This window comes from Aspergillus pseudoviridinutans, assembly GCF_018340605.1.
Source record: "Aspergillus pseudoviridinutans IFM 55266 DNA, scaffold_2, whole genome shotgun sequence".
Classification (NCBI taxonomy): domain Eukaryota; kingdom Fungi; phylum Ascomycota; class Eurotiomycetes; order Eurotiales; family Aspergillaceae; genus Aspergillus; species Aspergillus pseudoviridinutans.
In genome coordinates, this window is record NW_025091282.1 from 81,399 (window position 1) to 106,671 (window position 25,273).

General features: G+C 50.5%; 11 protein-coding genes across 11 annotated transcripts; 6 read left to right on the forward strand and 5 right to left on the reverse strand.

The window, feature by feature from the left end:
- Window positions 1-1,022: 1,022 nt before the first annotated feature.
- Asppvi_002076 (uncharacterized protein) lies at window positions 1,023-1,612 on the forward strand (the record flags this gene model as incomplete). Its single annotated transcript, XM_043298069.1, has 3 exons — window positions 1,023-1,052; window positions 1,100-1,441; window positions 1,496-1,612. The coding sequence occupies 3 exons, from the start codon at window positions 1,023-1,025 to the stop codon at window positions 1,610-1,612; spliced, it is 489 nt and encodes a 162-aa protein (XP_043154004.1).
- Window positions 1,613-4,661: 3,049 nt separating this feature from the next.
- On the reverse strand, window positions 4,662-6,427 carry Asppvi_002077 (cytochrome P450; the record flags this gene model as incomplete). Its single annotated transcript, XM_043298070.1, has 2 exons — window positions 4,662-6,029; window positions 6,086-6,427. The coding sequence occupies 2 exons, from the start codon at window positions 6,425-6,427 to the stop codon at window positions 4,662-4,664; spliced, it is 1,710 nt and encodes a 569-aa protein (XP_043154005.1).
- Window positions 6,428-7,466: 1,039 nt separating this feature from the next.
- Asppvi_002078 (putative MFS monocarboxylate transporter) lies at window positions 7,467-8,835 on the reverse strand (the record flags this gene model as incomplete). The annotated part of the gene is made up of 2 exons (XM_043298071.1): window positions 7,467-8,242; window positions 8,304-8,835. The coding sequence occupies 2 exons, from the start codon at window positions 8,833-8,835 to the stop codon at window positions 7,467-7,469; spliced, it is 1,308 nt and encodes a 435-aa protein (XP_043154006.1).
- A 106-nt stretch (window positions 8,836-8,941) lies between these two features.
- Window positions 8,942-10,029, forward strand: Asppvi_002079 (TMEM53 family protein; the record flags this gene model as incomplete). The annotated part of the gene is made up of 2 exons (XM_043298072.1): window positions 8,942-8,948; window positions 9,206-10,029. The coding sequence occupies 2 exons, from the start codon at window positions 8,942-8,944 to the stop codon at window positions 10,027-10,029; spliced, it is 831 nt and encodes a 276-aa protein (XP_043154007.1).
- A 327-nt stretch (window positions 10,030-10,356) lies between these two features.
- On the reverse strand, window positions 10,357-12,290 carry Asppvi_002080 (putative arachidonate 5-lipoxygenase; the record flags this gene model as incomplete). Its single annotated transcript, XM_043298073.1, has 3 exons — window positions 10,357-11,225; window positions 11,282-11,876; window positions 11,931-12,290. 3 exons carry the CDS (start codon window positions 12,288-12,290, stop codon window positions 10,357-10,359), a joined length of 1,824 nt encoding a protein of 607 aa, XP_043154008.1.
- A 652-nt stretch (window positions 12,291-12,942) lies between these two features.
- Asppvi_002081 (putative toxin biosynthesis peroxidase) lies at window positions 12,943-14,138 on the forward strand (the record flags this gene model as incomplete). Its single annotated transcript, XM_043298074.1, has 4 exons — window positions 12,943-13,323; window positions 13,507-13,742; window positions 13,792-13,927; window positions 13,989-14,138. The coding sequence occupies 4 exons, from the start codon at window positions 12,943-12,945 to the stop codon at window positions 14,136-14,138; spliced, it is 903 nt and encodes a 300-aa protein (XP_043154009.1).
- Window positions 14,139-15,214: 1,076 nt separating this feature from the next.
- Asppvi_002082 (carbon-nitrogen hydrolase family protein) lies at window positions 15,215-16,281 on the reverse strand (the record flags this gene model as incomplete). The annotated part of the gene is made up of 2 exons (XM_043298075.1): window positions 15,215-16,102; window positions 16,237-16,281. The coding sequence occupies 2 exons, from the start codon at window positions 16,279-16,281 to the stop codon at window positions 15,215-15,217; spliced, it is 933 nt and encodes a 310-aa protein (XP_043154010.1).
- A 1,088-nt stretch (window positions 16,282-17,369) lies between these two features.
- Window positions 17,370-18,496, forward strand: Asppvi_002083 (hemolysin-III family protein; the record flags this gene model as incomplete). The annotated part of the gene is made up of 4 exons (XM_043298076.1): window positions 17,370-17,765; window positions 17,832-18,070; window positions 18,135-18,330; window positions 18,386-18,496. 4 exons carry the CDS (start codon window positions 17,370-17,372, stop codon window positions 18,494-18,496), a joined length of 942 nt encoding a protein of 313 aa, XP_043154011.1.
- Window positions 18,497-19,707: 1,211 nt separating this feature from the next.
- Window positions 19,708-20,655, reverse strand: Asppvi_002084 (alpha/beta hydrolase; the record flags this gene model as incomplete). Its single annotated transcript, XM_043298077.1, has 1 exon — window positions 19,708-20,655. The coding sequence occupies one exon, from the start codon at window positions 20,653-20,655 to the stop codon at window positions 19,708-19,710; it is 948 nt and encodes a 315-aa protein (XP_043154012.1).
- A 654-nt stretch (window positions 20,656-21,309) lies between these two features.
- On the forward strand, window positions 21,310-23,436 carry Asppvi_002085 (FAD/FMN-containing protein; the record flags this gene model as incomplete). The annotated part of the gene is made up of 8 exons (XM_043298078.1): window positions 21,310-21,670; window positions 21,741-21,849; window positions 21,905-22,056; window positions 22,119-22,253; window positions 22,308-22,420; window positions 22,490-22,946; window positions 23,007-23,217; window positions 23,301-23,436. 8 exons carry the CDS (start codon window positions 21,310-21,312, stop codon window positions 23,434-23,436), a joined length of 1,674 nt encoding a protein of 557 aa, XP_043154013.1.
- Window positions 23,437-24,117: 681 nt separating this feature from the next.
- Asppvi_002086 (TPR domain protein) lies at window positions 24,118-25,125 on the forward strand (the record flags this gene model as incomplete). Its single annotated transcript, XM_043298079.1, has 1 exon — window positions 24,118-25,125. The coding sequence occupies one exon, from the start codon at window positions 24,118-24,120 to the stop codon at window positions 25,123-25,125; it is 1,008 nt and encodes a 335-aa protein (XP_043154014.1).
- Window positions 25,126-25,273: the final 148 nt, after the last annotated feature.

A 25,273-nucleotide genomic window follows, 5' to 3' on the forward strand; every position in this document is an offset into this window, starting at 1 on the left:
CCACGTAGATCGTGAGATCTCCGCATATACCCATGTCTTCTGTTCAAGGCATGATCGATGGTGCAGAGTTTGCAACTCAGCCGACACACTGTGCTTCCACAGAAATCGATTACCGGGAAGTCGTCCACCCATGCCATATTGGACGAGGCCTTCGCCGATGATCACGTCGCCTAGATGGATATCTTGCCCATTATTTCCCTGAGGTACAGCACCACATATACCGACCACATTTACCAGCTCGATATATGGAAAGCTGGAACGCAGATCAGCCACCGTTGTGGCGGCGGCAACGTTGCCCACACTGGGCATGTGTGCTAGCACCACGTTGTAGCGCCCAAGGACACCCATTCAATAACCGTTTTCATCACTTGACATCTTCCTATGTTGGGCTACATCGAAACTCTTGTCAAACAACGCAGCAACATCCGTTGCTTTTGGGAGGGCGCATGATGGCAACTGTGAAATTGTGCGCAATCGGCAGGGGAGACGGGTGATTGAACCCAGTGTCATCCCTGTCCTTTGATGTCACATCCTAGCTGGATGACACAAGATTATCGCTGTCATGCATGTTTAATGTCATCTATCTCGCTGGTTGACTTTCTTGTGCCCCGTTAATCTCAGGGAGGAAAGAACTGCCTTCAGCCTTGCCATCGAGCAGAAGGCAGTTGAGCAGGCCGAGACATCCTCAGCCTTGCGTGTAGGATTCCGTAGTTTCTTGGATTTTGATGCAATGCAGGATGTGCTTGATCTTAATTGGCTTACTCTTTTAGTCGAGCCTTCAGCCTGAATGCTGAACCCCGCTGGCCAGCGACGGCAAGCACCGCAACCCACTGGGAGAAAACTAAAACGAAAGAAAAGAGATGTGGCCCATATTATACAAAACTTCACTGAATTACACTAAGTCAGGTGGGTTCTAGGTTTTCCAAGAATTAGCTCCAATTCTGCAGAGTATACAAAGGAAGTTCTTAATACCACTTGACAAGGAACTCTCGGGAACACGGCCCCAAGGCAGTAAAGCCAAAATGAACGAGGATTCTTGCAACGGCTGCCCAGTACGTGCGTCCATCTTTCAGAATCTAATGTTCTAACACCCTGATAGCCCGTACCACCGGAGATTGTCAGCTGGCTCTCCCATGTCCTCGCGTCTACTAACGGTATATGCTATGCTCCCTCGATGGGACATCAAACACCCCTAATTGTCACTCTGGATGAGATCCGAAACGCCAAAGACCTATGCCCTCGCAGCATGGGCGGCTGGAAAATCCTAGTAATCAACCCCTCAACCATATTGAAGGTCGGGCCTATGGTTCGGATGGGAGAAGCGGAAGCTCTCTGCCTCGTCAGGGAAAGGACCTCAGTACCTGTTCCTAAAGTATTCAATGCCTATACTATCGGCGGTGTTGGGTTCCTTGTGATGGAGAAGGTTCCAGGAATTCCTCTTGTACGATGCTGGAAAGGTTTAACAGGGGATGCTAAAAGATTGATTGTCCGACAGCTTCAAGGGTTCATACAGGAGTGGCGCCAGATTGATGGGCCACTGTTTGGATCTGTTGATGGTGGCCCATGTGAAGATGTCTTCTTTAAGCATTCGTGGGTTGCAAAGTTTCGTTAATACGGACCATTTTTGACAAGAAAGGAATTTAACCAAGGGGTGGTGGAGGCACTCTGCAACGCCAGACCCTACGGAAAGCTTACTAAGAGGGATGAGCCTCTGGCAGAAAGAATCCTTGCGTCGGGTAGCCGGGATGAGAGGAAGGTGCTCACACATGGTGATTTGCACCAAAGCAATATTATGATAAAGGATAATGCCATCACCGGGGTTATTGACTGGGGTACAGCCGGCTATAGCATATCAGCAAGAGAATACTTTGGCTTGCGATGGCAAGCATTGGATTTGAACTGGAGAGATCTTATATCTACTATACTCGACGTCGACGAGTATGATTTTTGGGCCGAGGTGAATCAATCCATGGTGGATTATACTGGAATCTAACTTGAGGTCCCCAACACCCCCTTGAACGCTGCCTTTCCTACCATTTCTTTGCTGTACTGGTATGTGCAAGATAAGGCAAGCTCATTCACCTTCACTTACAACGATTCTCTCTCTACTGGTATTGTGGCTTCCTTGGTGCTATTCGACTCTTTGATTCTTTTTCCTAACGCTGGCTCTAATCACTATGTGTATAAACACCAGTAGCTTAGTTGTCTGCTATCTGTGCCACCACAAAACAAAGTCGGATGAGAAGATCATAGAGTTTCGGCTGCATCTTACGTCGCCTTTATCTATTGTCTACTAACTCCCTAGATTACCATATCATGCCAGAATTGGTTTCTGGAATGGTCTTAAGGATTTCTTTTCCGCCTAGGCGTCTTTAACCTTTGCTTTGGGAACCCACTTCGGCCAACGGTCCTCTGACGCGGTCGTTGTATTTCATCTTCTCACGTCTCAAGCAAGAATGCGATCGAACGTATCTAGTGTATGCTTCCAAACTATATCCAGGAAGCCCTTCTCTCGGAGTTGAGCATCAATGGTTTGTTGGTCACGTCCTGACCCTTATAATTGAGGATATAAACCCCTCCGCCCACTTCTCCAGTAGATGCCTGTGTAATCTTGATATCTCGCTCCGTAGCAACATCTGAACCCGCCGAGCCTTTAGCAGGAAAGCTTGGAGAGGTAGAGAAAAAGACCTGCCATTCCCCACTTACCTCTCTGAGATGGAGATTGGCCTGATCAAGAGTGATATAATAGTTCCCAAGACAACCCCCATGCTCTTCTTCAGGATAGGGGTCGCCACAACGCCGGGAAACTCATGAATGAAGCTTATTGACGGGTGTTGTGATGCCAACACCTCAAAGACCAGAGAAGTCATCGTAGCCGGATAGCCATAACTTGCAGAAAGAGAGAATCTTTTTCTCAGATCCAAATTGTCGTCTTCGATGCTGACTTCTATCCCACCAGCCAGAACACTGATTACACGTGGCTTCTCGGCAGCTTCCAATAACGGCACTAAGTTATAGACGAAACGCATGCGACTGTAGTAATGTAGTATGTGATTCACGTCGATTCCCGTCTCGGTCTCTATATTCCGAAATTTGTCAGCTTTTTCCCTTCCCTCCCCTTTATTTTCTGGTGGAAGAGTGCCGCGATCTCTTCTCACCTTGTTTACTAAATGCAACAGCGCCGGCAGAGAGAAAGAGGAGATCCAATAACTTTTCGCGGATCTGCAGCTTTGACATAGTGCATCCACGTCAGATAGCCGGGATACGTCGACGGGTATGAAGCAGTAAGAGCCATTGGGGCTGCTGCCTTCAACTCCCCCACAATCCGGGTACCGGCGTCTGCATTGCGGCCGACTAGATAGATCGTCGGCTGGTCGACGTCATTGGCAAGTTTATCGCGGCGTGCTTTCCAATACCGCTTGTTCCCCCTACAAATAGGGCCACCAGTTTTGAACGTTGGGATCTTAACGACGCATTCCAGTCCCGAACTTGACTGATGGTATAAGCCATGGTGGACAACTCTCTAGACCAGGGGAACAATACCGAGTAAGATTTCTTGTTCTGCTCTGAAACTAGGCGTGGATTTATCTCGGGGTTAACTTATCACCGAGTAAAGCCCAGCAGATCATGGGGAGAATACCAGGGTGTTATGCAATGATGTGCAGGGCATGCTTTACATAACATACATAACTCAAATTATGCTTATGATAACATCACCAATCCCAACAAGAAGCCATCACATAAACCATAACGGGCTCATGAATGGTGCGAGGCCTTGATAGATTATTCATTCCAAGGCAAGTCTAGCAACTTCATCAAGCGAAATATGGCATCTAATTTATTGAAGATCAGGTAAAATGAACGAATCTTTTGGAAAATTAAGACCGGGCATGACAGCTTAAGGCAGGTTAGCTATCTTGGCACCCTGTAGTCAGATATCAGCGGTATGTTATGGCTTGGCCAGACCCCAAATTATTGAGGGACGCGCCAGCTTTCTCCCTTCCAGGTCTGGTTTATGACGGGATTGGGGGCCATCTGAATATACTGCTCGGCAGAAACACCTGGTGCAGAATGCAGATTAAGTCATGAGCAAGGACTTTAGCCTACGATCCCGAGAATGATCTAGTATGAGTGCCCTGCTGGTATCTGTCAGGCACACAATGTTAAGCTCATATTCCTCAATACTAGCTAGATGTGATCATCGTTTAACATATCCACCTCAGCTCATCCAGAGGAGGAATCAAGCCACACAGACGCGTGGCTTTGCGCCGCTAACGGCATGGGACTCCTAACATGTCTAAGCTGTTCTGGAAGCTGAAGCGCCAGAGCTCATTCAGTCCCTGTGGATTCGCAGCTTTCTTTCTCTCAACCGCTCGCTGATTGGATAAGCATGCGCACAGGCGTCGACAGGGGAGGCTTTACATGACTCAGTGGCGCTGAAGTAGCGCGATCAGGAGGGAAGACAGCTGGCGGCCACTTGTTTGAGTTCTATATGCCCCTCGAGACAGACACGTACTAGACGATCAACATTTCAACGTATTGTACGTATGAGCAAAACTGTTGAATTTAAAGCAGTAATAGCGCTACCTTCAACTTTCAATAAAGAGAAAAATCCCCCGCAAGTGAGCAGTATATTCTGAACGTCATCAGGGACATGATCCTTATGCCTTAACCTTTGCGCTGCCTCTCACTCCTCCATCCGCATCGACACGTACGCCTCGCAGGATGTATCCATCCTTCTGGGCCTGTTCCCACGACTCCTGGATAAGCCGGGACCGCGCCGGATTTCTTTCCAGGATTCGGACGGTGTACTGCTTTGGCACGCGGATGGCACCTTCCATGAATCCCTCGTCGCTGATATCTAGGGCGATCTCGTTGCCCTTCTCGTCCAGGGGCAGCTTGAACTCGTAGGCCCAGATGAGGTTGGACACCGCCAAAAACAGCCCGTTCTCTGCCAGGTGGATTCCTGGACAGATGCGACGTCCGGCGCCAAAGGTGAAGTGGTCACGGGCCATGATGTCCCCCCCGGCTGCGTACACCGCTGATCGATTGGGATGGTTGAGGTACCGCTCCGGCTTGAAGCTGAACGGATCCGGGAAACGCTCCGGGTCCCAATGCAGTGCGTTCAGGTTCGCGAGCAGGATGGTTCCCTTGGGGATGACGTGGTCACGGTACTTGACATCGCCGTCAGCCATCCGACGCAGCCCCGTCGTGGCCACGGGACACAGCCGCAGCGTCTCCTTGATCACTGCTTTGATATAGGGCATTTGTGGCTCATCGGCCAGGGTGGCCATCCGCTCATCGCCAAGGATCCGTGTGACCTCCTCGTGGGCTCGGGCCTGGGCCTCCGGGAACATGGCCAAGTACCTGATCATGCCGTTGAGTGCGCTGGCCGTTGTCTCCGCTCCGGCTTCCGGCACCGCACTCGCTAGCCAGGAGACCGTCTCCTCCTCGAGTCCGTGCTCGCGGTAGTTTGACTCCATGAGGTCTTTGGCGAAGCAGTCGGGCGCATTCCCGAGGGCAATCCGCTCCTTGAGGTTGTTCCAGTGCCTCATCTTGTTTGCGTGCATCTTCTGTGCCATGAACTTGGCTTTGGGCCATGACGGGAATAGAAACCGTGGTAACCAGTTAAGGGGCGGGAATACGTCAATCCAGAACACCCCGGGGCTTAGGATGATTGACAGCATCCGCATGTTTCCATATACGTCACGGACCTCCTGGCAGTCCCACTGAGGGATCCGAAGGCCGTACGCGGACGTCATTACAATGGAGAAGGTCATGCGGCGGATGTGCATATAGAAATCTGTGCTGTTTTTCCCCGCCTCATGGCTGAGATCCCATAGAAGTTGCTTGATCTCAAATTCCTGGCTGGGGATAAACGCCGCCGATGCCTTGGCATTAAGCAGCTGCTTCAAAAAGGCATGCAGACGTTTCCACTTTGCACTGTAGGTCATCGGCAGCACGCCATCGCCCCGAAGACAATATTCTTGGGCGATGGGGAGAGGTGGTTTGCCGGACGTGACAGCCGCCTATACTGTATGAGCATTCTGACAGCAAGGGACTCGTAGTTGAGGGGTTGGCTCACCTGCCGATCAAACACTTCCTTGACCGCATCTGGATGGTTAAAAAACACCCAGTTGTACCACCCCACGCGTACCTTGAAGGTGTCACCAAACTGGGTTGCCCAGGAGTTTAACAATTCACGGGGGCGGGCCGGCAGATCCAGGCCAATCCCGATTAGGGGCCATCCAGATGGACCAGGGATATCTGCCAGACCCTTGGACTTCTTGCGCGAGTACTTGACAGTCCAGACCAGAAGCTGGGAGAACACAAAGACACATGCAAAGCCAGCAAGGACGGTTGGTCTGCTGAGGGCAGCGATGAAGTGAGGGGGAAGGGTCAGGTCAACGGCTTTGAAGTAATCCATATCTGGCTCGGAATTCTTCACAGAAACACGACAGAGGTTCCAAGCAGAGAGGTAAAGAGCACTTTTGACGGGAGATTTATGAGCAGCCACATCTCCTCTGGCCGCCCGTGCCTTTTATCTCTTGCGCTGGGCGGGGTAGGACTTTTCTCTGCCTCGGTGGAAGCTGACATCTTTCAGCAACTCCCTTGTGGAAGCACACCGCAAGCAGGACGGGGAATGTATCGAGCATGGGCTAGCCACGGCTCCAACTGGGTGTCTCCTCCTACCTAATCGGGTCCTATGTCCGGCAGGATCATTTCTATGCCTTGGGTTATCGTCCATCATCCCGCATGTCTAGAGGGAAATGCCTTGCTTTCTGCTTGACCATACCAGTCTGTCCGAGGCCCTCATCAACACGAGACGAAAACAAGATCATGAGCAGAGACGCCCCGCTCCACGCAAGCCAGGACCGGAATGTCCATATTCAGCCAGCGGTCCGAAAGGAGTGCCTACTGGCAAGGCGATGAAGGATTCTCCGTGGGTCATTGGACACTTGCCCGGGTGGCAACAGAGGCTGACATGCAGGATGCATGTCGTCAAGTTTGTTCTGAAGCTGAGAAACTAGAGGATGTGTTACTGCATTGAGTACACTGGCGGATCTCTTAGATTCGTGACAAGAATTCCAGAATGACATATTTGGGTATATACAATACGCAAAGAAACGTGATGTATGGTAATTGGTATTGGTATCAATATGATACGGTTCGTACCACAACAGTACAGATGATAGTTACCATACGAGATGCAGCTAGGGAGATGATCAGCATAAGCACTAATTGTACACGAAGATGATCAGCATAAGCACTAATTCTACCTTGCGTTTTTCGTACTTTAGTCGTGTGGACCAGGTTATGCACTAACATTCCCACTACGCTAGAAATGCGACATTGTCTAGACACCTTTTTAACCGAGGTTTTGATGGCTGACAGGTCGCCCCCCAAGTCTAGCATTTTGCCCGGTTGCTTCCCCTACCACCCTTGGGGTAGGCTGGATGCCAACCTTACGCCTTGTTTTGCATATGATCATGTCGCCAAACTGCCATCAGCGGCACCAGCAGAAATGCTGCTCCCAGAGCCATCCCTGCTCCACTGAAGATTTGCAATCCCAGAAAGCCATTGTCTCCACCATGACCCTCAATAACGCCCGCTATAGGCGCTCCAATTAACACACCAAGACTGGTTGCAAACCACTGCATGCCCATGCGCGTCCCAATCACTGAAGGAGTGGGCGAGACTACCGGGTGGGCGATGACCAGCGGATTAGCGGAGATGAGCACGCCAGAGAAGATGCCAAAGAGCACGCAGAAGACGACAAACGAGGCAACGGAATGGATGCCGATCCAGCCAAAAAGAAGCACCGCCGAAGCAATCACGCTGGCGAGAAGGATGTGACTGGCGCCGAGTCGGTAGGTCAGCAGGGAGGACCCGATGCGGCCAAAGGCAGAGCCGGCGTTGAGGATGGAGACCATGTAAAAACTAAGGTCGGTGGAAGTGCGGAGGGCGGTAGAGGCAAAGGCAGGGACGTAGAACAGGGGAATAAAGTAGGCCATGAACATGAGGAAGTTGGCGATCCCGTAAGCATTGAAACTCCATTCCTTCATCGCATGCCAGTGGATGAGCTGCCGGGGAGGACCTCGTCGGGTCTTGGTAGTGACCATCAACAGCGGAACTGCGATGCACGAGCAGGCCAGCTGAATAAAGCCCAAGGTCCGTACAGTCCAGGGAAACCCGATACGTGGTTGAAGACGAATGAAGATGATAGGAAAGAGGACTCCGCCTGGGGTGGAGTGACTTCAATCAGCTCAGCGGTTCAATAAACTTAAATTAGTGAAGCATACCCACGCTCGCGCCTGAGGTGACCAGGCCAACTGCAATGCCACGGCGCGTTGTAAAGCGCGTTGAGACCAACGACAAGGCGGGGACGTAGATCAAGCCACTACCCAGGCCACAACAGAGTCCTTGGGAGAGAAATACTTGGTAGTACTGCGTGGACAGACTCAGCATCATGAGCCCGAGGGTGGTCAGGAAACAGCCGGCGATCATCAGATGGTGAAGGTATCCCCGATCGAAAAGCGGACCGGCGATGACGCCAGTGGAGATGAGGAAAAAGGCATTGACAGTGCCCACCCAAGCGATGCGAGACGGAGAGCTGGTGTGCAGCAGATCGGATTGGTAGTAGCTCTGGAATGCACCGAAGGCGGTGGAAAATCCCCAGGTAGTGAGGAAGAGGAGAAACGAGGCAAAGACGCCCGACCAGGCCGCCAATCCACCGTTCGGGGGAGCTGGAGTTGATGCTGATGCTGATGGTGGTGCTGGTGCTGGAGCTGGAGATTCCTCGGCCTGAGGCTTCTCGGACTGCTTAGTCTCCATAGCGAGTAGGTGTGGGGCAATGAAATAGCGAGGAGAATGAACGTGAAAGCGAAGATAAAACGGACAATTGAATCAGTCGGTATTGGGGGCAGGAAAACTGGCCGCTATGCCAGGTCGGAAGAGAGACGAAGGGAATGGCATATAATAGAGCAGGGGAAGCCCCTTTTGTTGCATTTTCATTTTCATCCGTATCTGCAGAAAGACATCACAGAAAAAACAAAACAAAGAGCAAAAGAACGCCTGATTTGTCATCCCGCACCATGTAAGCACCCTTGTCAATACTGCCCTTTGTTAATGCACCACCGATACTTTCGAAAACGCCGAGGTTGAACGCGGAGCAGGTCTCTAATTCCACATTTCACTCGCATAGCCACACGCACCTGGCTCTCAACTCCCGACAAAGCGCTGCCTGGTCATCTTGTCATCGTCTGTACCTGGCTGGGGGCCTCGGCCAAGCACATCGCCAAATACACCGATCTGCACCGCTCCATTGCTCCTCATGCCCGAATCCTGCTGATCGAATCCGAGGTCTCGATCCTAGTGAGCAGCTACGCCCGCCAGCGTCGACTGATCCGGCCCGCCGTGGACGTCGTACTGGAGACCCTGGCAGAGAGTGCGGAAAGTGACGCGCCGCGGATCCTGCTGCATACCTTCTCCAATGGCGGAACCAACACCGCGACGCAGCTGTTGATTACGCTCAGGGAGACTGTTTCCCAGCCGTTGCCGTTGATCGGGCTGGTGCTGGACAGTACACCAGCCAAGGGAACATACTGGAAATCCTACAATGCGATGGTCTTCTCTCTTCCTCCGTCATCTCGCCTCATGGGCTCAGTTGTGGTTCACTTTCTCTTGGTCCTGCTCTACACTTGGATTGCATGCGGAAACGAGAACCCGGCTAGTCTCATGCGCCGCACTCTCCTGGAGGAGGAGACGGTCGGTCCAGCGCCCCAACGAGATGACCCTGACGCAGCAGGATACGTGTGCTACATGTACTCGAAGGAGGACCGTATGACTGACTGGCGGGATGTCTGGGACCACGCTCAGGAAGCCAAAGAGAAGGGTTGGAAGGTCGATGAGGTGCTTTTTGAGGGTACGGGTCACTGCGCGCACATGCCAGATAATCCTGCACGGTATGCAGAAGCAGTTGAGAAAGCATGGAATTCCGCTGTGTGCAAGACTGGGTCTAAGCTGTAGTTGCTTCGCAGCATACAAGTTATATCAGGGTCTTGTCGAAACTGAGATTCTCTATCAATGCAGGGCCACTCCCTCGACATATGGATATGCCGTCATGGATACTCCGATCTTGTCATTTGGTTAGTTGAATGTTACTAGCTATCTGCCGTGCGGCAAATATTCTATTTCAATGAGGACTTTGAGAAAATACTTTGGTTTCACTTGACGAATCATCTTGTACCTGGTGTACACTCACAATTCAAAATATATACCTATAACGAGTCCACGAAACGGGTCAACAGCCACTTCCTAGACAATGCACTGCGTAACCATCCACACAATGCAAGGCTACACACACAAGTAGTATGGAATTTTTCGAGGATCAATCGATCGCCAGATGAACGGCATCCCCTGCGACAGACCCCTCTCGTCAAACTGCCTCACCCGGATATCATCGCTAATCGCCCACATCTTCTCCCGGAACCTCCTCTCGGCATGATGAATTGCGGTTCCAGTCCGCGCCAGGAAGCTGGATCCTGAAAACATATGAGGCAGGTTTCCCTCCTGTTCGTCCAGCAATGGTCGGTTAAAACGCACAAGGAGGGAGGCCTGTTTCAGCGCCTCGGTCTCGTTATGCAACCAGGGGAGTAGGGAATCGATACTCCCCTTGGTTTCAGGTAGGGGCCGGTTGAAGGAGGAAGGGTGCAGAGGGAGGACCCCCGAGGCCTCGCCGACCGTCGCGCCATTGAGCGCATGATGAGCAATACCTGCGAGAAAAGCCATGTGTGAGAGCACGGAGATCAGTTGCTGGCGCTCGCGCATCGGGGCCGGCACGAAATCGATAACCTCGGCCGCTTCTATGGCCTCGATGATCCAATCCTGTAGTTCATTGTCTACATCCATTAGTGCCTCCTCTGGGTAATACAATTCCACGAATGTTCGCGTAAACTCTTCGATAGCCTCCACCATGGGTGCCACTGTCTCATAGAACGGGAATGAGGTCAAGCGGGGCCCATAAGTGCAGTCCACAAGTCCGCGGTCAAACAGGTCTTGATAGAAGTTCGTGGCCTTGAAATGCCCCGCGTGCTCCCAGTAGGCATCCGTCGCGAACTTCTTGCCAGCCCAGTTTGGAAGCGCAAACGAACTGTCGTAGAAGCCCCCATCGTTGAAGAGGAATTCTTCTCCGATAGGGCGAACTGCATACGCCTGATACATCACTGTAACTGTCAGTAGTTGCCGGACTAAATGAATGAGGACAAATAATGGAACATACGGCGATCGAGGTATCCGCGAACAGGATGACGAGCGCTCATGGTCCGCAAGGCCGCCTGGTGGACGGGTTCCGCCACGTCATGTGTATTTGCCAGGTGGTAAAGCTGCGAGTGGAACAGATCATTCATGTCAAAAGCCATCTTCGCAAACAGCCAGTCATTTGTCTCATCCATTGGAGTATATGTAAGGTCACTCCCCATGTTCGTCTTGATGGCCAGAGGGAGAAAGTCGCCTGAGCGTGGATGGATGAAGAAGTAGGCAGTGCAAGCGGCTGTCCAGCGTTCAGGTGCTTTGGGATACGGCGCCTGGTATGAATGATTGGCAAAGAAAAGACGCCCATCACGGTGGAGGGCCTCAAGGGTACTTCCTCCCGCCAGGTGCTGCACCACTCTGTCATCGACCGCAAACGGGAGCCGGTCCTTGCGCGGGTGAAGACGTCGAACCACGTAGGGATTGATTGAGAGCCGTTCCATAGAGAACAGCAGGTCCTGGGTCCAGTTTGTCAGCATGCCGGGGGCAACCCCGTCCGGCAAGGTGGAGGCCCATTGTTCCTCGTAGATGACTGCGTAGCTGGAGAGAGATTGTATACCCCCCGCCTCATTCAGTTAGCAGGTTCCTCCTACGGGCGTGGATCCCTTCTGCAAACAAACCTTTGCCAGTGCTGTGGCTGCCTTGTTCCACTCGGGGTACACATTGTTGCTGACATATTCCACATCACGGAACCACGCAGCCTTATCTCGTGCCACCATGGCATCCCCGAGCACCCCGGTGGGAAAGAACGATGTGTTCCCAAGCAAAGGTGGTCCATAGAGATATCCCTCACGGGCGAGGCGGACCTCATACACTCGCTCCCAGGGTTTGATATCAAACATGGGAAGTGTGTACTGGTCCACGTCACTAGGAAGGGCTGCGGAGGGTTCCATCACCGTTTGGCTGGGAACCACTGGCCGTGCAACAGCATAGTAAATCAAAAGGGACGAGAAAAATAGGCAATGACTGAAGACCATCATGGATAGATTCTCAAGAATTTCTTGAAGACTGGACGAAGCAGAAACGGGGCCTTCCAACCAGAAACTCACCTCTCTATATGCCTCTTTGCTCTACCCTCCACACCACAGATCCTGGCCATCTCACTCTTCTCATCTTGGACTTTAATCAGGCCAACATCCGACCTGACCCACAGGGATGACCTCGTCTCTCAAGTGCACATAGGAGCATTCCTGATAAGGAAAGCCGCATTAAGCAATAAAGACAACAATGTATGCAAAATATATTCACCAACTATTGCCTGATACATGTGTATCAAGGCTGTATGATGTATGTATGCATTACCGTATGTACCTGTATGCACTTACCTAACGGGACCGCCGACCTGCCCTTCTGGACACACCCGAGCTCGTCTGGGAGAGATGACACATGTAGGTATGTCTCCGTTGCGGGGCATCATCCAACCGACTCACGCATGGATGATGGAACGCTCGAAACGGGACTGAGACATCCTCATTGAGGCATTTCCCGCAATCCAACAAATGCTGGCTTGGTGATGCTGGAGATAAGGACAAGCAAGGTAAACCTCGTATTTAGGTAACTCATATTAAAGCCGAGATTCTGGAAATCTCTCAGTCTTCCAGTACTCCCGCGATCACTTTCCCTCTCCTCAAAATGAGAACGATTGCTCTTGTCTTTCTCTGGCTAACCACCGTCAGTTCCTATCCCCGTGGAATCGACTGGGACTATGCTATAAAGTATCACCAGCAAGTCCTCCAAGTAGACGACGATCGAGGATTTGGGCTGAACGAGCCGTTCATCCCCACTCCATATCATATCCTTCCTGAAAAGAAACCTTTTTACATTGATGAATCCGTCAATTACTACGAGAGACACTTCAATGGCTCAGAGAAAGACGGGGAATACCGTCGCTCGTCATGTCCCGCGGTGAATGCGCTGGCGAACCGAGGATATATCAATCGAAGTGGACGAAATATCACCTACGCTGAGCTGGCGCATGCCGTCCGCAAGGTGTGGAATTTCGGCGATGATAACGTTATTCTCCCACCAGAAGAATCCCTTGAGTGTCATCGTTATACTAATTCCCTACCGCAGAGTATGCTAGTGTTGGCGCCGACGTTCGCAATGCATGGATGGCCTGAGACCATTAATCTGGATCATTTCAATGCAAGATATTGCTCTCGTTTTCTGAAAGAGTATGAATTAACGGTCTGGTAGGATGACCTGGTACAATATGTGATCAACTGTCCGGCCGCGCCAACACGCAACGACCGTGCAGTAGGCGACAATATCAACCTCAACATGACTCTATTCGAGTCCCTGCTCTCATTCTCGAAGGACGGCGAGACTTTATCCTTAGAAGACATGGCGGAGCACCATCACCTGCGACACAACCAAAGCAAAGCAGAAAACCCAGGGTTTGTCTTTGGTAATCAGGGCGCCATCTGCTCTCTGTGAGGCACACTTGGACATTATCCTTTGCCCCTTGCTAACAGGAGGCAGCGCCCAGTACACGAACATGGTGGGTGTGCTGGGCAAGTTCGGCAAACACGGCCGAACAACCCTCTTCATTGACGACGTCAAGACATTCTATCTGGACGAGGACATACCGCGGAACTACGAACGAAGAGAAGCACCAGTATGTTGCCTCCTTCTTGGGACTCAATCCTCATGGAAGCAGCCATGACTGACCAGTTTAGCACTACTCGCCGGAATCCAACGCGATGATAGACCGCATGTCTCACCACGTCGGATACACCATTCAGAGACCATTTCCCGCGGGGGATCAGGATCCTGGACGGGACATATGTCCGATGAAGGCGCGTTTCCAGCGGGATGAGTGTAATTGATACAGGGAAACCTGATGGCCACTGGCAGGGCAGGGTTAACTTGGGCTGAGCGTATGTAGTCATAAAGCGTACGGTATTAAATGGTACGGTATCTTATGCCAAGAACCCGTATTCGTCACAAAATGCTTTGCTGATATGGGGCTGGATCTGCATGACTGGTAGATCTCGAAGTGGAAAGCTTAGTTATCAGATTGCTCACTCTTGAATTAATCCGCGCGTGTCATTATCCGAAATATGACCTTGGAAGATTACCATCACGGGTGCCTAACAGGGTCAGACTTTGTATGTGTTGTACTTTGCTATAAGTCTCGTCAAGAGCTGCATACGAATGCACAATGCTAGCTGTGATACTGTAAACTTGGTTTATCCAAGAGACACTAGTTAGTCAAGTACTATCATCTGCGTCTTTATGAAGATCACCACATTTTCAATGTCTGATAAGAGTGTAATGGATCCTGAAGGATTCGTAGCGCAAGCCACAAAGTCCAGTTCTGATTGTAGGCAGAAAGTACGTCTCAAGTTGATTGGAGCTATGCCTCGTCGGTCATTGCCGCTTGCCGGGATTCAGTTGAAAACCTCATACATGATCGCAATTATCCTTCAACAGGGACAATCACGTTTTTCAGCATGTGGAAAGCCGGCTCCGGAATGAGTCATGCATGCATGAAAATAAAGACCGATAGCGAATGCTCCGATTAACCTAGATTAAACTTTCAGAGTAAATAAGCAAAGAAATCTCTTGGAACCTTCCATTTGGGGTCACAGAGCCGATGTAACACAAGTGTGATGAGACAATAAGCGAGTCCAATCATTCAGCCGATGCAGCGCAAACTTATGTGTTGTCACCTGTCAGACCCCAGACTACGTCGGGGAGAAGCTCCACAGCCGGCTTAACCCGCTGGCCCCGCGCAATTTTCGCTGATCCCCAATCGTCATTGAACGGAGAATTCTCCGAGTTTGGTGCTGTTGTTCCTTTTATGTACTCATTTGATTGACATGCTTCAACGGCTCTAATTACGACATTTGACTAAGGCAGGTAAGCACAGCTTAGCGCGCCATCGCCGTTCTCGCCCTATCTATAGCCTGCCTTTGGATGATTCCACTGGAGCCCGGTGAGTATGCCTGTAATGCCACACGGGGTCTGTCAGGTCGGAGCGGATCGCGTAGTTTTCTTCCGCATCCTCCAAAACCGCCAAATCCAGCGTCGCCACGCCCATTCCTTCGGCGGAAGTACCTAAACGGACCAGAGGACCCGCGTACGGAATGTTGATCTGGGAGAGTCCGCAGTAGTTCCTCCCCGGAGGTCCGCCTGCATTGGCAAAGACGACAGCGCAGGTATTCTCAAACGTTCGCGCAGTCAGAATGCTGTCGAGGAACAGGGAGGGTGCAGAAGGATTCTGGCGATGGCCTGCCTCAGACGCACCACTGCGAGTCCACAGGGTGGGCACGATGATGATCTTGGCTCCCTGCGACACCAGTTCTCTCCAGGCTTCAGGGAAGGCTAGGTCCCAGCACACCAGCAAGCCGACAGGACCCAGCGGGGTCGAGATGACGCGGTGTGGACTGTCGCCGGACGATCGAAGGTACGCTCGCTCGGTGGGTCCCCAGAGATTCTTTTTCACGTAGGAGCCTAGAATCTCACCGGTGTTGGAGATGAAGAAGGTTACATTTTCTAGGCTCGGCGTCTGCTTGTCGGAGACAGTGGTCCCTGCTGCAGCTGTAGGGGAGGCAGACACGGGTCGCACTATCGATCCGGGTACGATGCATATGTTACACTCTTTGGCGAGGGCCTGATAACGATGCAGATAAGTCTCCCAGTCATCGCAGAGGGGAGCAAAACGAGGATCAGTGGGGATCCAGTTGGTCAGATGAAATTCGGGCAGTACCGCCAATTGGCAGGCCTGCGCAGCAGCCTCTCTGATAAATTTCACCGCCCGCGCGAAGTTGTCGGCGGGTTTGAGGGGCTAGAAGAAGAGCGTATTAGAAAAGTGTACTCCAGGATTTGAAACAGAATGTGGGTCTATTTTGTTTTTTTCCCCTTTCTCTGTTTGTTCATGGATGAAGCTATTTTAGAAAGATACCCGCGATATACACTTACCTTGACGTAGAGCTGGATGACAGCAATCTTGCAGAATGGTGGCATGATGATGAATACGAGATCGCGGAGTTGGAGGGCATCGGAGCCTCAAGCGCGGGAAACCATCATTTTATTATTTTCCAAGGCTCCGTCATTGGTTGCCAAGGTAGAGACGGTGTTGATCATGCTAAGATTAGCTCGGTAAGGTATCCGTTTATCACGACCCCAGACTCGGAGACGCCGGTGAATACCTCGGTTGGCGCCGCTGTGGCTACCTTACTGGCAAGGACCGTGGGGAGGCATCCGAATGGTTCGAACTCGACGCGCTAAGGCTGGTATGGCAGCGTGCAAAACGGTAAAGTTACAGCGTTGGTAAGGTACGGTACGGTCAGTATGTATTGTATTATCAAATGGTCATTACCACCAGCTGTACTCTATAGGTATGAACACAATCGAGATCTATACCTCAGACTTCTGCTCAACGCCCAGGACCCATCTGTCAATGTGAACTTGACCGGAAGAATCCTTGCCTGGGCAAGACCTCCGTGAACTATTCTTGTCAGCGTCTTGTTAATTCAAGGAAATGTACCCTGCTTGCAGTCTCAATCGGCCTTCCCTGACAAGGAATCGGGTAGGCTGAGCAAGGCATCAACTTCGCAAACATCCGCCATAAGAATTTTGGCATTCTCTAATCCTCTTCCCTCGTATCTGAACATTCAGCTCCAATGGGAGAGCCTCGCAGGATTACTGATTATGGTTATATCGCCGAAGCACACGCAGTAGAACACGCTGTTGCAGAATCTTCTGGTTCCGTGATTCAGATTAGAGCTCCATGACGTTTTTCTCGTTGCCAGAAAAGCTGCCAGTATACCGGGTGACTATGGCCTTGACCTGGACGGTTCTAAGGACTGGGGGCGGTCGATGGTCTCCATAGCCTCTGTAAATATCTTCAGGGAAGGTTCGCATAAGACAGTGGATCTGGTACATTTCTGCTGTGTCTGGTCTTATCTCACATCAACTTATCCTGTGTTCTCGTCATATCAGCTAGCAAGTACAAATAGTTCCTGCTTAACCAGCTTGTGGTCTAAACCACACACACACTTATTCAATCAAGTCTTTGCTGTTCTGAGGAATCCGAGTCCTCCGCTGAAACCATGGCCATGACTTCTGTCCGGCTCACTTTTTCCTATCTATTAAGCCCATCAAGCCCGAAGGTGGTAGAATATCCTCCTGTCAATGTGTCTAAGCCTCCTAAGAAGCAACGCGTATTCCATGCATCTCAAATCCCCGCGTGGATGCAATGGGACCCCTATATCATTCACGGGTATCGGGCTCAGTTAGACAGCTATGGACAGTGTTTCCGGTCTTTGTTCTACCTACACAATGAATCAGTCAACACTTGGTCTCATATCATTCCTGGCATGTACTTTCTCACATTGCTTCTCGCAATCGACTATTGGATCATTCAACTGCCGCTTGAGGTGCCTGTGATTGATATTCTTGCTATCCAGACCTATGTTGCTGGGACGGCAGGATGCCTGATCTTTTCTGTCAGTTTTCCTGCCTGGTTCAAGAGACCTGAGAACTTGCTCACAGGCTGAACATTATCATCATAGGCCGCATTCCATGCCACCAATGCTCATTCACCTGAAGTCGCTCACGCCTTCTTGAAGCTTGACTATCTGGGGATTGTGATGACCATTACAACCACATGTATCTCAGTGACCTATTTTGCCTTATACGGCTATCCCGTCTTGCAAGCTACATATATCTTCTTCACGCTGCTCTGTGCCGCCATGATCTTTTGGGTTGCGCTAGATCCCCGGATGGATGGTGCACGTGCTGGTCCATGGAGGTCAGTGTTTTGCCCTGCCATTTTTGGCTCTACAGCGTCTTGACTCTGCCAACCTTCTTTATAGGGCAGCTGTGTTTTTCCTCCTGGCCACGAGTGGCTTAGCCCCCATTTTTCATGTTGTGTGGGCCGAGGCTTCTTCCGGCCTAATTCGCATTCCTCTGGACAGTCTTACGGTGACCTGCTCGTCATATGCCGTCGGCACGGCAGTGTACGTCACCCGGTTTCCAGAAAAGTTTTGGCCAGCACGATTCGATCTGATCGTAAGTTGAAAAGTGGTTTGTCCGTATCACCATTGGCTGTGGCTGACAGACATAGGGTGCGAGCCATCAAATTTTCCATGTCCTGGTTGCATTTGGCCAGATTGTGCACTTGTTCGGGCTGCGGGAGGTGCTTCTTCGGGTCCACATGGGCATGTGCGCAATATAGACCGTGACCATAAGGAAACAGGTGTCCTGGCAGATGGGATCATTTGTTGGACCCGTTTTTCGTTACGGTTCAGATATGGGGACTGCCCGCAGGGAATGTTTGGTCTGCATCTCAATGATAAGGGATGGCATGCGAAGATGTGATTGTTGTCGCTTCCAAAAGAATCACAGCGCTACTAGGAATAGAACTAGAAGGGACTTATACACATTATCCCATTATGTGCATTGCATTCCTTCGAATAGTACCCTGTTTTGTAGAAGCTTGCCGAGCTTGATATTGGCTAAGCAGACATCACATGCTCGTTACCATGTGTTTTTTGCACTCCCAACTGTTACCAAAGGAGGAGTATCAAATTGCCGCTTGACAGGCAGTCTTAATCTCTTGACCAAGAGAAGTTAAACCCTGATTGAAATCTAGAAAAAGTGTAGAGATGCATGCGAATTATATTATGATCCAGCCCCGTCACTCCTACAGTATCTCACTGGGAAATGGAGAAACCTGCACTGGTTGATACTTACTAAATTAATCACCTGGGCATGGACTCCTCCGTAAGACTCTTATCGTCCCACTACAAGCTTCTGGACTTAGAAGTAGTAGAATGGGCTATGAATGCGGAGCTTAACTAAATGATGACGAACAAAGATGGAGCTAGGAGTATTGTGTGCTTTGGGAGGTACTAAAGTAATAACTAGTAAGCTAGAAGAGGTGATCAAGTTGGCTGACATCCTATATGAGATAAAGCAGCGAATGGGTTATGTGATTAATTACCTTCTTGAGGATTATGGGCGTGAAAGATGATATTTAGAGTTGTTTAAGATCTTGTTAACAGGCATGCTTTAACAGTAAACAGGGAGGACTGTGGGAGTAGCGTTTCTGCTGGTGCCCATGATGGCAGTCGACACGATCGCACACGAAACAAGGCGTGATTTGGGACTTTCCATTTCCTCCTGTTTTCCTTTAGCATCCCGCCTACCCCAAGCAGGGAAGGCAACCGGGCAAAATGCCAGAATGGGAGATTTTCATATATTATTTAGGTTCTATAGACATTTAAGACTAAATACATTGTCAGCAGACTTCAGGATATCTGCTGTTCCATGATAGCTAGTCTCTGTCGAGTGAGGAAGAGAGAAGCGCGGACTTGTCTGGGATAGAGGTATTGCAAAGGCCATATTCACCTTACCAGATCCGTCACACTGATATTAAAGACCACATTACCTGAAACCAGACCTCCATAACTTCCTCCCCCAGCTAAACAGGAGGACACACCTTCCTACTACGTGACCCAGGGCCAGCGGTAGTCCAAATCTAATCCATGTGAAAGGCTGCCAAAGCCTGGCCATCGGCACTGATATCGCATCGCCACGTCCACTCATTGTAGATTCATTTCCCGCTTGCTTGACTGTAAACGCCTCGACTGCCTCCAGTATGATCCTTGCTGTCACATCTGGCTGACTCAGAAATGGTGAATGACTGGTCTGTAGCTCCCTATGCTCGACACTACCACCCATTTCCCTTGCCATACCCACCTGCATCCGTTGCACCAACACCGGCAAACCCCGATCCTCGACGGTGCCAATATACCAGACAGGCACATCCTTCCAACCAGAATATGCATGCTCACCACCCTCGAACAATGCTTTCAGGCTCTGGGTCGTGAGCTGAGAAACCCAAAATTCAGCCTCTTCCGCCGGCAAGTCGTGATAAAAAAGCTCACGTGGAGGAGCGACAAGCTCAGCATAGCCGGTCTCGCTATTGACCCGCCAGGAAGGAGGTGGACGGCCGAAGAACGGATCCATGAAGGCCAGTCCTGTCAGTGTAAAGCCAGTGGCTATGAGGACGAGACCGATAACGTATCCCGTTTGGGCGGTGGCGTCTTGTGGCCGCGTGAAACCCTTGATAGCGCTATTGCCAATCATGCCGCCGTACGAGTGTGCAAGGACAACCACATTGCGCCCCTGGGTTGTCTCGCTGGATATAGCTTTACGGGCAGCATCAATGTCATCTTTGAAGGTCGCAGCCGGGTTTCCCGTCGTTGATGGGAGGGCGATTGAGACACACTTTAATCCATGCTGCTCATGAAGGATTTTGGTCACCTTGTCATAGCATGTGGGTCTATGCCAGGAGCCAGGTATGAAGACTAGCGTCGGAAGATCCGGCATCTCACAATATGACTATACTGATAGAACTTATATGTGGTGAGTGTGTCATTTCCTTGGATATAGTGCTTGGATTAGCGTCAAAACGCAGCCAAGGTTCTTGTGGTGGGTGTTGGCCATGTGGGAAAAAGCCTAAAAATAGGGAAAGTCATGTGCCTGCACGTGACGTAGACTCTTCCATCGTTTAGTGCTGAACCACAGCCTATCATATTTTTACCTCTCACACTGAATCTGTCTGGCTTACCTTTCTGGTGTTCCTACTATGAAATATCTGCCTGCTCCAGGGGATTACCCTCAGTACTTCCCAACATTCAACATGGGACTGTGTCACTGACGCTAACGTGAAAGCTGACCATGTGGATCGACAGAGTATGGAGCAGCCAAGAATTATGGGCAATCTGGGCTTGCTCCACTGGTCGTGTTCGCATTTCGTATTTTCTACCATATCATACAACTATTGCCTAATTTGGCAACTTCGTACTCGCCCATTTTGCAGCACTCCCCCAAAGCTCCCTCCAGTAGAATATAAATATCATTGTAAGATCCTGGATTATACAGTCCTAATCATCAATAGCAACACTACAACTTCTTATCATCTTCATTCATAGACCCCTTCATTCAAGTTTTCTAACTTATCATCGAAACTGTTGAGCCCCCATGATCGTGCACGCTAGAGCCACTCTCGTGGCTGCGGCAATCCTCACCATTGCAGTGAATGCACAAGCCCATCCCCGGCGTCGATGTGCCTATGGTGACAGCTGTTGGCCAGATGATCAGGCTTGGAGTGACTTTAACACCACCGTTGGTGGGCGACTGATTCGCTCCTTTCCATCTGCTGCCGTGTGTCACACGGAGAGGTATAATGCCGACCAATGCAACATAGCAAGGCAGCACTGGCTAGATAGCCCCTGGCGAACGAACCAAACAGGAGCGTATTCCGCAACCGTATGGGAGATGGGAAATACCGGGCAGTGCTTTATTGATACACCCGTTAGCGCTCCATGCGACCAAGGGATAGGTAATACTTGAAGGAGAGCCCAAGCACTTTCTACTATCCTTGGTCACTAATGATGTGATGCTCTAATTAGTGCCGTACTATGCTGTCCGGGCTGAAAGTGTTGAAGATATCCAGAAGACTGTGAAATTTGCTAGCGAGAAGGATCTGTTTCTTGTCATCAAGAACACAGGACATGACCAGTGAGCATACAGCCTTGATTATCTATTGGATCCACAACTGACAAAGTTACCACAGCCTCGGTCGATCAAGCGGTAAAGGAGCTCTTGCCATCTGGACTCACAATCTGAAGGGCATCGACTGGCACCAGTCGTTTGTCCCACAGGGGGCACCAGCAGCTGTCAATGGTATCCCTGCTGCAACCTTGCAGGCTGGAGAGCAGTGGTTCGGTGAGTGGAATGATTCTACTGGCTCTAATGCATAGAGTGGGATACTGACGGGGAGCGTGTAGACGTATACCAAGCTGCAGCAAGACAGGGAGTATTAATAGTTGGAGGATCAGCGCGCACCGTTGGGTCCGCCGGAGGATATTTGCTTGGAGGAGGCCATTCGCCATTTGCACATTATTATGGCCTCGCTGCCGATAGTCAGTGACAGAAGACTCATTTTGCCAGTGAAGCGCTGACTAATAGGAGCACAGATCTTTTGGAAATGAGCATTGTTTCCGCTGATGGAAAACACCGAGTGATCAATGCGTATTCGGACACTGACTACTTCTGGGCTGTTCGCGGCGGCGGTGGAAGTGCCTGGGGTGTATGTGAATCTATGCTAAGAACCACGGTGATTGATATATTTAGCTGGCGCTGACCCGTTTATACCCAGGTTGTTACGTCGGTGACTTACAAAACTCATCCCGTCACACAAAACCTCACCATTGGATTCGTTCAACTGAACACAACCAACAACTCCAGCTCGAAGCGGCTCATTTCCGAATCCCTAAAACTCCTCCCAGCTGTCACTGACGCAGGTTACACCGGATATGGCTTGTTTATGGGGGGCTTCCAAGCGATCTTTATTCAACCCAACGGCACCATAGAATCTTTTAACCAGACTTTCGCTTCCTTCTCTAATTTAACACAGCTTCCCGGTGTCAAGGGACAGGTTGGAGCCTATTCCTCCAACTGGGATGGATATTTGAAAACCTTCCTGCGAGACCCCAATATCGGGACCAACGATCAGGACACGTCACGACTGTTGACAGCAGACATAATCCGGGAAAAGGCGGACGATTTGGCAGAGTTCATTATCGAGAATGATCAAATGGCGGGATTCAATTTCAGTAAGGGAGATCTATTTGTAGCAGTTGGTTTCATCATGCTAATCCGTTACTCTTTTGCAGTTGGCAAAGTCAATAACAAGGAACGCGACAACACTGCCGTCCATGAGATCTGGAAACACAGCCACGCGCTTATGAGCATCGGGGTAGATTGGCCGGATAATGCAACAGCCCGCGAGAAGGGAGAGAAGCGACACAAGATGGTACAGTTGAGCAAGCGCTTTACCGAGATCGTTGGCCCAGACGGAGGGACATATGTGAATGAGGCCAGTCCGTGAGTAGTCCTTACCCCTTATCTACCCCCTTTATCAAAAAACAAGAAAACTGCCGGGGAATTCATCTGACATGAATCTCTAGGTACGAACCCCAATGGCAACAAGTGTTCTGGGGAAACAAGTATGAGCGATTGCTCTCGATCAAGAAACGGGTGGACCCAACCCACCTATTTGTGTGCAATAGGTGTGTCGGGGCAGACTTGGTGCTAAAGCCATAGACATGGTTGAGGGCATACGCTGCGAAACTATAGCATCTCTTGACTACTTGTACCTTGCACTCGTCTGCGAGTCCAAGGAATATAACAGACATGGTGCAGACGGTTTGGGATCTATATATTTATATATACTCTTTGAGTCTTTCAGTTTCCCACTTGTTTTCTAGGGGTGTCTCCTTGCTGTTTGACCAAATATTATCGACAAATCCCACACTCAAATCACCTAAGCAGCGGACTGATGGTAGATGCTCGAAACTCACATGTTGACAGGACTTGGGCGTAGGAAAAATCCAGAATTTCGAACGCTCAGGTCATTAGGGCTCCACCTCACTAATAAGCTTAGGCAGCCACGTAATAGCCCAGGCTCGCCTGTTTACGAGCTGCCTGATCCGTGAGCCACCCAGGATCCACATCTTCAAGAAGGAATGGAGAGGCCTCTGCCAAGAGACTAATAATACGAGGCACAATCCTATCATTTGACTGTGATGGTGTGGGAATGAAACTCTGCCAAGCATTGATACGAGCACTGACCAAACTTTAGGGAAAGTTGTCTTTTGTCTAATAAATACCCCTATCCTCTCGGATCTCCATTCAAAAGTAGACAATGTGTGTCCTTTTGGAGAAATACATTATACATCTGAAAGATTGCAGAGCGCAGGTACCAAAGTCACATAATACGCAACGATGAGATCTTTCAGATTCAAGAGCAAGAAGGCAAAGTCGCCAGTACACGGCTTGATGGAAGAGTGCAGCAGGTTGATGGACGGGAATAAGTGGCAGGAAGCTCGAGACAAACAGAGCCATGTTGTCCAACTGCTTGAGGAATCTCAAGGTCTCGATCACGAGGAGACGCTTTTTATGAAGACCAATCTGGCGTACACCCTGCGCCACCTTGGTGAGTATCAGGAGGCAGAGCGGATGGATCAGCAAGTGTACGCCGTTCGACTGCAAGTCTCCGGGCCTGATGACATCGAAACGGCCAAATCGCTGAACAACCTCGCGCTGGACCTGAAAGGTCTCGGCCGATTCGAAGAGGCACTGGATCTGGAAGAACGGGCATTAGAGACATTTCTCAAAATCAATGGGGAAGGCTCGAGAGAGACCCAGACCAGCATGAACAACTTGGCTAACAGTTTCCACCGACATGGACGCCTGCAAGACGCTGCCAGGCTGCATAAAAAAGCCCTGGAGCTGCGGACCCGCACTCTTGGCAAGGAGCATTTCGAGACTATCATCACAATGGATCTGCTCGGGGTGGATTACCGCGAGCTCGGCCAGCTCGATAGAGCCCTTCATTATCAGGTTGAAGCCCTCGAACTCTCCAAGGCCAATCTGGGGGAAACCCACGCAACCACCATTCGATGCTCGGCTAACCTGGCAACAACATACCAGAGGTTAGATACGGCAGACGGCCAAGCCAAAGCATTGGCTCTACTGGAGCAGGCCTTGGAGCTTTCGCGGCGGGCCTTTGGTGAGAATAGTTCGGACACGGTGCCGGTGATGAATAATCTGGCCGCGGCATACGCCAGAGCGGGGCGCTTTTCTGATGCTGTGCCTCTATTGCAATCGGCGTATGCATGGAATCAGAGGACTCTGGGTCCTGATCACCCCCAGACTCGGGCCTCAGAAGGCAACCTGAACTACGTGATGGAGAAGATGGGCCTAACTCGAGCTACAATCTTCAGTGCATGAGTGATCTTTATTCACCGAATTTAATTATTATCACTCCACAAAAATTGATTAAATTCGTGGTCAGTTGTCGGAGTCTGGCTAACTCTGCTTTACACAAGAGCCCAACGAGACCGGGCACTCGTAAGAAAAGCAGTAGCACTCATCCCCT